Source organism: Harmonia axyridis, chromosome 1 (assembly GCF_914767665.1).
Source record: "Harmonia axyridis chromosome 1, icHarAxyr1.1, whole genome shotgun sequence".
In the NCBI taxonomy this organism is placed as follows: Eukaryota; Metazoa; Arthropoda; class Insecta; order Coleoptera; family Coccinellidae; genus Harmonia; species Harmonia axyridis.
The window spans coordinates 15,672,246-15,683,917 of record NC_059501.1 but is presented as its reverse complement, the minus strand read 5'-3'; the positions used below and the strand labels follow the sequence as shown (position 1 = coordinate 15,683,917).

Genomic DNA, 11,672 nt, shown 5'->3' with positions numbered 1-11,672 from the left:
GACTAGTAATATATCTGGTCTATTGTGGGGGACTGTTTTATCAGTCAAAACTGTACAGCTTATAGCGTTCGTTTTCCAGGATGGTCTCCGGTCGGTACTTGTAATATGGCATTTTTTCAGAATGAATAAGTTTTAATATGGTTGCCAATTCTTGGTGTAGTATCTTTCCTACTGCATCGTGTCTCTCTTTATATTCATTTCCTGCAAACATTTGACATCCACCTGTGATATGTTGTATTGTCTCATTTGTTGGACATCCATATCGGCATCGATCGTCAGTAATAGTTCGATCCTTTATGATATGCCTGCAGTAATTTCTAGTTGAGATCACTTGATCTTGGATGGCTAAAAGAAAACCTTCTGTTTCTGGGTACATTGCACCTGATGTGAGCCAATAGTTCGACGCTTCAATGTCGACATGATCCTGGTTCACCTCGTTGAAATGTCTTCCATGCAGTGGCTTCTCTCTCCATCTTTCCAGTTTTCCTTGGTTTGTCTGGTGGTTGTACATGGGCGCCCGCAGGGGGGAGCCAGGGGGGGCCATGCCCCCCCCTGAGATTTTGATTGCCTCATTTTTCAGCACAACACCCTCAATATTACTTTCTCAATCCAGAAGGCATGGAAAAAAGGAAAGTAATGGATTCTCAACAATTTTCCGGTTCTCAATGACAATCATGGACGGCTTATCATTTTTCAATAATTTTCATTTTGCCCCCCCTGAGAAAAATTTCTGCGGGTGCCCATGTGGTTGTAAGAAAATTGCTCCTTGTGAAGTTGTAAAGGTGTTGATTCGTCTGCTTCACACAGAATTTGTAGAACTCTGATGTACTTGCTTGATCTCTGAAGTATTCCCGTAGGCTTTCTATCTGCCCACTAGCAAGTTCCATGATGTCCATAAGACCCCTGCCTCCTTTATTTCTCGGCAGTGTAGTCCTCTCATTATTATTATTATTATATACATCCATTGACTTCTGAACAGATTCCAATAATGTCAGGTGAAGTATTTTGAACTTCAAGATTCGATTCGCTTGCTGCATCTATTTCATTTCTTTGAACGTCAAATATTGAATTATGTATAATTCATAAATGAATATGACGTTTTGAAGACTGCAATGAATATGATTGATCACGGATACTTTTTATTCTCTATATTACCGAAATAATTTCGTAATATTTGGTGAGAAGAAATTTAATATTCTAATACACCAATTAGGGTTTTTTTCGGAATGTCTCCTTAGTTTTCATTTCCGTTTCTACCTTTTTTGTCGCCATAGATATAAAGATAGATATATAACTATTTTACAAATCAACAAAATATTGAAATATTAGAAATATTCAATACTATTGTAAATAGGTAATCCACAAGTTAAAATAGTTGAAGGTGTAGGTGCTAAAAAAATGAAATACCATTTTTAGAGAAATTATCTACAAAAAAAAATCAGCACTTTTACATCGAGCTTGAAATTGCTATTATAGGTACATCTACAAGCAAAATTTCCAATGGGTTGGATTTGTAATCACATTTTATTTAATTCTTATTTAATGAATTCGGTCCTTCTTGAAAAATTTTTTATAGATAAAATAAAACAAAGGTCAAAGGAAATTATTTTTTCGTCAATTAAATTATGAGGTTTTGCTCTATATTCTGCTTGGAATTCGTAAGGTACTCAAAATACAATCATCACGAAATTTTGGTCGTAGCTTGAAATTCTTATTCTTCATATTATTCAAAAATACTAGGTATAATTGAATTTTCAAAAAATGTATTTGACTCAAATCAGTTCCTAAAGTAGGAAATAGAAATGGAAAAATTATACAATTTTTTCAATAAATTTTGAGTATATTTCGCCGAGGCTGAGAGTGTTTTGTAAAAATACAATATGTAAAAATTGTGAAAAGAAAACTTTTGTTATAACATTCATTTTGGGGATAATACATTTTGCATTCTTTGAAATATTTTTTTTCTTCTCTCCATTATTTGGTGTAGGGGTAAAAGATGAAAGTTGAAATTGGCATTTTAAATAAGAGAATTTGTATGAAACATAATTTTTTTAAGTTTCGGAAATGGTTATTGGGGAAACATATTGTAAATCTGCATAGTTTGAAGACAACAATCTTTGTATTTTTTTAAAATGATTTTCGAAGATTCCATCAGTTGGTAAAGTTCATTTTTTGCCGAAATTGTTTATTTTAATAGTAGTTCCATATATCTACATTTCCAAAAATTTAAATTCAATGTTTAGGTCAGATACATTTCATTGGGAGCATGAATTTATGAAAGAATTGAAGTTTATTCCTTTATTGCTCGTTGAACTTTCTAAATTTCAGAATGAGGTAATGACAGTTTTATCACACTAAAGTTAATCCGATTACTGTTTGCCAATTCTAGGAAAGGTTGCCGCTCAAGAGTCATTTCTAGCAATATTTATTTAGTTAGTAGTTATTGATTATTTGATGACTTTGACAAATGCGAATAATCTAGTTCTGAGAAATACGAAATACCTACCCATGTCATAAAATCTCTTTGAATTCCAGGTACCTGAAATATCTTAGGTCAAATATAAAAATATTTTAGTTGCTAAAGTACCAGTAAGGTGTATGTACGTTGTGTCAGTGTGCAGTGTATTTGAAGAGAATTCATTTTTGAAACTTTGAAATTTCTATAAATCATGGAAAATCATCGAAGAACTGAAGCTCTCAGAGATGCAGATATGCAAGAATTTGATCGTAAGTCTGATTTCATAAAATTCCTTTCATTTCTTCAAACTTTAGTAGATACAAATTATTTCATTCATAAGTCCTTAAAAGGACTGAAATATACAATATGTTGTTTGTCTTCTACTTTTTTTTTGAGGAGTCGTCTCCAAACAAAACCCTTATCATTTCGTCACCAATGTCTGTTATTCCGAAACATAAGAATACCGGGGGAGTTCACATATGGATATTAATTATGGCAATAAGTTTACAATTTCTATTTGAAAATAAGCGATTTGGCATGAGGATTATCGATTTGGACTGTAATTTAGTATATCTCATAGAGGGGGTACACTTGGTTGTATAAAACAAAGCAAAGCTGAACTATGAGTAAAATAAAAAAAAAATATTTAAAGCACTAAATTCTACAAAATAATTTGATTGATGCAGTGCTGGTTTATCCACTGGGCGTCCAGGGTCCCTAAAGAGCCTGGTCCTAACTGTTGTTTCTGTTTATAACTTTCAATAGCAGAAGATGATTACTTTATTATACTTAATAGTAAATGATTTTGCAAAAATATTTTTAGAATCCCTCGCTACGCTCATATCCAATTTTGTTAAAATTCAATAAATCAACTGAAATTTCTAATAGGCCAGAGACTAGAGAAATATCGAAAAATCTAAGCAAATATCATGAAAAAACCTAAATCATAAAAATCCCAGTACATCGGCGATTCCCTACACAATTTTTACAACTTTTCCCCTCGTCTTAATTTCCACCAATAACAAAAGCACAATTTTGAATTACAAATGGTTTCTAGATGGAATAACTATGTGACAGCACCTGTCAGCAGTTTTTTGGAGTTAACCCGCGGCAAAACTTGACAGCTGTTCTCACCAAAAATTACACTAACTTTCGATAACAATTAACTATGATCTCATGAAATTATCTTGTCGAATACCTACCATTCGGTTTTATAATTTTTCCTGTGAAATAAATTAGATGCCCTATGATATTACGAGTTGTTTCCGCTTTGGTAAATCAAGATTGTCGACATGGTCTTTAATAAAAACGTTTGAGGAGGAAAGTTTTTTTCGATGAAGCAAGTGGAAACGGCATCGACTTGGATGGAATAAAAATATTCAAAATCTTTAATGTAATATGTGATAATCTTTCCCTAGGCCTAAGAACAAGAATTGAATGTTACGGAGAAGTAACATGAACGTTAACCCAAATGAGTTGTTATGGAAATATGTGCAGAAAATTCAAAATAATAATCCTTCATGCCATATCTCACTTTGATTCATTTCAATGCAATATTTTTACTTTCATCTTTTCAAATTTCAGGTTCCGAACCATCAACGTCTCAACAGCAGCCAACGTCTCAACAGCAGACAGAGTCCATTACGCCTCGTAAACGTTATGAAGAGCGAAATGATCGTAGACGTTATACTCCTGAAGGATCTGAATATCTCAGTCAGAGGTTGAGAAATTTAAGACGTGCAAGCAGAATATCAAATAGAAACCTCCTCCAAACTCTTGTGAAAATTGCCCAAGAATCTGTAAGAAAAACTTCCATCAATCATTTCTATTTACTTCTCATTTCATGGGTAGTTTTTTCTTCGATATATTTTATTTTTGAATTATTATATCATGTTCACCACTCATATTTTGAATTGCGTCTGTCGTTTGAAGCCCACTACACATTTAAGACGTAGATATGGGGAACTTCCAAAATGTGAAAAATAGTTATTTATGCAACAAGTGCAATAAACAATTTTTGCACGAGTTGCATACAACATTTTTTCTACGTTCATGCAAAAAGCAAAAAATGATTTATTGAGGTGCGGCACTAGGTGTAGGAAAATGAAAAGCGCAACTTGAATACTTTATTATTAATATCGATTTGCATTGAAACAGGAACTAATACGTTACGAACAATTTAACTCAAACTTTATTTTTACCCTCAATGTTGAAAGTGAATGAACAATTGGTGCAATTTTCAATGTGAATATTTCGTAGTGAAGTACTTTTTAAATCCACTTCTTGATTTGTTACTGCTGTAAACGTACTAGTACTTGGTAACTGTACATCGTTATTTCCTTCAGGCTGAAATATTTGTTTGTCATGATGACAGCACGTTGAAGTAGAATGACAGATGAGTGCAATAAAAACTTTATTGCACTAGTGCAATAAAGAACTTCTTTTTCCACTAAACCTAGTTCAATAAAGTTTGGCTTTTTGCATGAATGTAGAAACAATATATTGTTCAACAAGTGGGGAAAGTCCAACTCTTCTCACTAGTGTGGAAGTTTGTGGCACGAGCCTGGAAAGCTTTCTCACAAGAGTGAGAGAAGGACTTTTCCTACAACTGTTAAGAAAAGTAGCGTATTCTTTATAGCTTAGTCAGGGCCCCTGTAAGGGACATCAACGCCCGCGTGCGGAACATATTTTGGCGCCCCTTAATGGGGGGAGGTGGAGAAAAGCACTGCTGGATAATCGGAATTTTTTTTTCAAGTTTTATTGAGAATTTAGTGTAGAATGGTTGAAAATCTATCAGCAACCTTCATTGCCTTAAGAACATTATGGTGTTGTAATCTAATACATTCCGAATGAAATTCAAAATTCAAGCTGTATTCTTCTATAAATTATTCATAAAGGCATAAACATTCAATAAAGGATCAATCCAGAAATTGAATGGATGTTTTTCTAGATTTGGCTGCTGCAAATTCTTTTATATTATCAATCAATCAATTTTATCGAGTATCTCTTGCTCTATATCTAAGATTGCCAATCCAGAAAAGCTTTCTTATGACATGGAAGCCTTCAAATAGTTTTAATTATTTTTAATTTAGTGAATGATCTCTCACCAGAAGCAACAGACACAAGTAAAATGAGAAGGATTTTTGAGGCAATACTAAGATTCGGTAGAGAAGATTATTTTCAAAAATATATTGTAGAATTTCAAGAGGATTCAAGAGGCTATGTCGTACCTATTGCGACTTTTGGAAACTTGTATAAATTGAAAGAAAGAAGTTTGAAAAAAAAATTGTTTATAAAATTTGAAAGAATCTTTTTCGAAAACCTTTGGTCCATCGGTTCTTCATGCGGTCTATAAGAGGTTTTGGCGCCCTTTTAGAGTGGCGCCCGCGTGCGGTGCACGCGTTGCACGCGCGGTTGCGGGGGCCCTGAGCTTAGTCAATTTCTAAACTATGTATTGCTCCCACAGTGAAAAATATTATTCCACACGGCACTTTGCGCACCCCTCGCTTGGTAGACCAATGAAATTGGGTTTTTGACAAGTGTTTTCATGGAAATGCAATAAAAGAACATATACTGTGTACTAAGGACATTTTGAATTGAATCGGGTACATTACTTGAATCATTTAAATTTGTGCAGTTGTGGGAAAAGTATAGTGTGCAACATGTGGAGAAAGTCCTTTTCTTACTCGTGAGAAAAGTTGGACTTTAAAGTTGCACAATATACTTCTCCTACAACTGCACAAATTCAAATAATTCAAGTAATGTATCTAACTCAATTCAAAATGGCCTTCGTTGACAGTATCTGTTTATTTCTCGCGTTTTTATAGAAACGACTTCTCACAAGCCAAATTTTATTGGTCTACCCAACGAGGTGATATTTGTCACAGTATGAGTAATACATATTTTTGAACTTGAGTAAGCTATGAAGAATACTCTACTTTTCATAGCAGTTGTAGGAAAAGTATAGTAAGCAACATGCGGAGAATGTCTTTTTCTCACTCTTATATAGATAGATAGATAGATAGATAGATAATTTATTGATGCTCCTTTACAAAAATTCATTGTATTGCACACGTCACAGGATTCGATAAAAAGTACAACTTCGAAATGATATAAATCATTTCTCATCATTGTCAGAATATAAAAATAATAGAGATAACTTAATATAGTTATACAATTCTTAAATGATACAAAGTATCATTGTCAAAATATAAAGGCATTATTCAATAAAGTAATAACTTCGAAATTGTATAGAGCATTTCTCATCAATGTCAGAATATAAAAAAAGTTGGAATGAATAACTCAATAAAGTTATACAATTCTTAAATGACACAAAGTATCATTGTCAAAATATAAAATATAAATGCATTACTCAATAAAGTAATACGACTATGAATGATACAGAATACCATTCCTCATTACAAACATTACAACACAAAGAATAAATTAATTTAAAAGAGATTAAAATTGGAATAACTCAATGAAGTTATACAATTCTTAAATGATACATAGTATCATTGTCAAAATATAAAAGCATTACTCAATAAAGTAAATACGACTATGAATGATATAAAATACAATTCCTCATTACAAACATTACAACACAAAGAAATAAATTAATTTAAAAGAGATTAAAATTCAAACTACTGGACAGGAACTCTTGGACACTCCAAAACGCATGCTGCCGCAAGAATTCACCGACAGTTTGCTTATACTTTTTGAGACTGAGCCTTTTCACCTCTTCAGGTATCTTATTAAAAAGTTTATGTGAAATGAAATTAGGTCCATTCTTGGATTTTTCTAATCGCATATACTTAGATTTAATGTTGTTTCTATATCGTGTGTAATAATCATGGGTATCACCAAACTTCGGAAGATCCCTGTTATTATTATATGCATAAACAAGACATTCATAATTATAGAATATATGTTTGCGGCACCCGCTTTTCAGACTCGTGCCACAAACTTTCACACTCGTGATAAAAGTTTGACTTTCCCCACTTGTTGCACAATATACTATTACTATGATATCTTAAGAAAAAAGGTTGAATCATCGACTAACCGTAGTGTTCTCTAACATTTATATGCATTTCGATGCGTCCAAATAATTCATTGAAATCAGAAATAATATAAGGTCCAATAAGGAGCCTTGGAAAACGCCAAATTTCCGTCTTCTTATTTTGTCATTGAACTTGTTCATTTGTCATCGAAAAATGAGGCTATTCGAAAATGTTCGATAACAGAATGGAGATAGGGCCAGTTGCACCATTTGCCTAAACATTGATTGAAATTTAAACATTGATTAATTTCTGATTTCTCTTGAGAAATCATCTCTATGATTTCTCAAGATTAAACGTTGATTACTCTTAATCAACGTTTAAATTTTTAATCAATGTTTAGGCAAATGGTGCAACTGGCCATAGGGTTATAATTTCCAGTTTCTGTTTGTCTCCTCTTTCACAGATAGGTATCACTCTACAATTTTCAACTCTTGTTTTTAATGTAGACACTTATAACAGTAGCGGTTTAGCGATTTTTAAGCACAAATTCTCGAATAATATTATTGTCAATTATCATGTCATATGTATAAGGTTTCTTTTTGCAAGTTTGGTCATTTAAAATTTCGTCTAAATTAATAATTTCGGAGCCTTTTCCACTTAGTTGAGTGATGAATTCAATTTTTGGTTAATCCTTAAATTTATCCTTACTCCAATCCAACTGTGGAAGAATGTTTAAAAAACATCATTATCCAAGCTGCAAAATCATTTTGTTTCAATATTTTTCCTCTTGTTTCCTTTTTATAAATCTCCATATTCTCTTATATTGTTCTCAACTGTACTCAATTTGTCATTTTTTTTGATTTTCAATGTATTATTTCGGTAGTTCCTTGCATTTTTTGTTGGCTTTAAAGCTTCAGTGCATAGCCACACCCTACATATGGTATCAAGCGTATTTGATTTATTGCTGTTTTGGAGTGCTCCATTTACGGGAGACTATGTATCCTCATGTATATAATATAACAATACCATATCTGATCTGATGACAGAAATAATATCTTAATAACGGCTGAGGGCTGTTACCAAGATACGACATTGTCAATGCCCGAGGGATATTTACCGGGAAATTTTTTAACGAAAAAATTTGACTTGAAATTTAACTAAACATTAGATTCGTTGCTGTTCTCTACTTTAGATAATCTATTACCATCCCATCATGGGCAGATAGGGCTGATTTAAATACCATATTCTTAAACTGGTCAATCATAATGTCAATCTTTACAGTACTTTTTAACAAGAGTTTGCTCAAAACGTTTCACATTGCCTTCACCGTTGCTTTTTTATATTCGGACCCGTCTTTCTTTCTCATATTGACTATTCACCGCCCAATCTTTCAGTATCAGCTTCAATTCTTCTAAGATCCTATTTTCATTCAATTCATATTCTCATGCACAGCAAAAATGCATAAATATTCCCCAAGAATATTGGTGACTGTAGGTTGTATTCCTGGAAATTCTTCTTTGATATGCTCATTTATAGTTTTGTTATACTTAGAACATACATTACCAAAACGTGACGTTTTGAAATTTATATGGAATGAAGTTGTCAAGGTCAATCTTGTTGTTATAGTGATTGATAATTGCACTGAATGCATATATCAGTCTAATGTTGACATGATTGGGCGAAATTGTTTCTTATGATACAAAATGACAAAATTTTCACTGTATTTGTGTACAATTTAAATCAAATAATTTGACAACTTTGTGTCTAATCCTTCACAATAATATATCTGTATGATATATTCAGTTTATTTTTGTCTTGGAATATATTCCAATTCTAAAAATGACAAATTTAATAATCAACCAAAAGAAAAATTCAAAATGACTAAAACTGTACAAATTGAGTAAACGGTTAATAAATTGAACAACTAAATTAACATAAAGACAGACGTACGTTTCGGAATTTTTGTATTTAATAATACAATTTTTCCTCATCAGTGCCTTATAGTTCAACGGAATTATTAAATTTACAAACTTACCACGTGTATATCTACCTCAACAAAATTGCAAGTAAGAAACCACTAACTAAACGTAACGGTTGCTTTTGTGAGGATTCACAGAACAAGCCATTACTTAAGGTAGTCATAGATTTCTTCATTGTTATTCTTTTGAAACACATATACACATCGACATTTACAATTGAATAAACAATTTCAGAAATTCTAAATTTATCAATTGGTTGATACTGACTCTCTAATCAATAAATGATTACATCAAATTATAAAAGTTTAATGAGTCTTCTTGATGAAGGATATTTAATATAAATCAAATAATTTGACAACTTGTCAAATTATTTGATTTATATTAAATATCCTTCATCAAGAAGACTCATTAAACTTTTATAAATTGTGTACAATTGTTTCATCTCAAATTTCATTACAGAACCTTGGAGAGGATAATTTATGCTGGGATATGACTACTGCCTATGTTTGTAGTCCGACGTGTGTCGTGCATGGCAAAACGCCAAGTAGGCAAGAAATGCGATTCGAAAATCAGAGAAGAGCTTTTGTTCTGGAAATGAGAAAACGCAGAGAAGACAGAGCTAGAAGAGCCGCAGCCGCAAGAAGATTTGCCGAGGACTGCGATGAAATAGATCGAATGCTGGAAAACCTGTCAATCAGTAGCAACATTGCTGGTATAACAAGTAAATTGAATTCTTTCAAATTTAGCGAAGAATGAAATTATCTTCGCTAAACATTGTCAAAGTCAGCCGTCCGGAAGAATAGGAAGATCGGTTGCTACACTGCATTTGTCCTCCCTGTAGGCAAGGCCGCCGCCAGACATTTTGGCGCCCCGGCAAAATAAAATTTCGGCTCCCTTCTTTATAGGTAATACTCAATAAAAAAGAACCTATTTTTGGATATTGTAAGAATATTGTAGATTTGGTTTTGAACATGCATCGGTTCTTCGATTTCCTCAGTTGAATATGGATCTACAGCGACAAAATAGGAAATTTGATGAAGTTTGTTTGAGGTTGCAAACCGTAAGATTGGAAGATACAGACATAATGGATACCGAATAAATTAATTATTTCAATTCAATTCAATTTTATTCAATGAATGACCAAGCAGCTAGAAGCACGAAAAAAATTATTGAATTGAAAAGGTCTACTATTATTATATATTATATTTATTTGTAAATAATTCATATTTAGGTGCAAGGGTATGTTCCCTTTATTATTATGTGCTTGTGATACTGTTATGTATGTGTATTATAAATAAATACAAAACCTAGACTTTTTATGTGTTTTCTTTTGTTAGGTATATTGTGAAACCTCACAGTATCGAACGCATTCTAAGAAACTGTGATAAAAAAAGCTTTAAAATATGGTTAAGAAGGAAACAACATATCTGAAAACTGCAATGCAAAAAAAAACGCACAGTAAGAGAAACATTGAATATAATTCAGCTCAGCATACAGGTACTTGATTTTACATCAAAAAAGGGAAACAATTACAAAAGAAGTTGAGGACAGGTTCAAGACTATGATATGGTTGAAAACAAAAAATTGTATGTTCTGGCTTACGTTGAGGGTTCATGTGAGCAGATCAGAAGAACTATTGTATCGCTTGGTTCGATCTGATAACACCAACAGAAAGCTTCTCACAAAGGTGAAGAGTACGTACAACTCCAAAAGAATGGTTGAGTAATGTGGTCTACAAAATTTGTTGCAAGGATTGTCAGTCTACATATACAGGGTGTTTCAAATTAAGTCGGCACCATTGCTAACTCCGTAATTATTGATGCTACGATTTCAGTTAAATGGGCAAACTAGTAGCATTTTTAGTGGTCTTCTCGATGCCGAAAACAAAACAAAAATTGTCAGTCGCGTTGTCCAAATATTTCATGAAATGATATTGTTTTTAATGGAACACCCTTTATTTTTTCATGCATTTCGATTCGTAATAACATTCTCAACAACAAAGCTCATTTGACTTTTTTTCGTAAAGGTGAAAATAAGACAGTTGTATTAATAGGAAACATTTATAACAAATGGATTTGATAAAGCGTTCTAAAATATCGAGTAAATGGTCAAAAACACCGCCTTCTTATTGAACACATATTGGAATCCTTCTATTGACACTATTGATTCACAAAATGCATGCGGCTAGCGGAATGGCTTCAAGATGGAAATTATCGTTTTGTCTATTAATGTCAA

The 11,672-nt window shown here is 32.6% G+C and overlaps 1 protein-coding gene across 2 annotated transcripts; it reads left to right on the top strand.

The window, feature by feature from the left end:
• The first annotated feature begins 889 nt into the window (after positions 1–889).
• Positions 890–10,749, top strand: LOC123670711. Of its 2 annotated transcripts, XM_045604242.1 has the most exons (3): positions 890–2,727; positions 4,043–4,257; positions 9,897–10,749. In XM_045604242.1, the coding sequence occupies exons 1-3, from the start codon at positions 2,670–2,672 to the stop codon at positions 10,191–10,193; spliced, it is 570 nt and encodes a 189-aa protein (XP_045460198.1). In that variant the 5' UTR covers positions 890–2,669; the 3' UTR covers positions 10,194–10,749. The 2 variants fall into 2 exon arrangements, with proteins under 2 accessions (XP_045460198.1, XP_045460197.1); XM_045604241.1 differs by lacking the exon at positions 890–2,727 and having other exon boundaries at positions 3,551–4,257.
• The last annotated feature ends 923 nt before the right edge of the window (positions 10,750–11,672 follow it).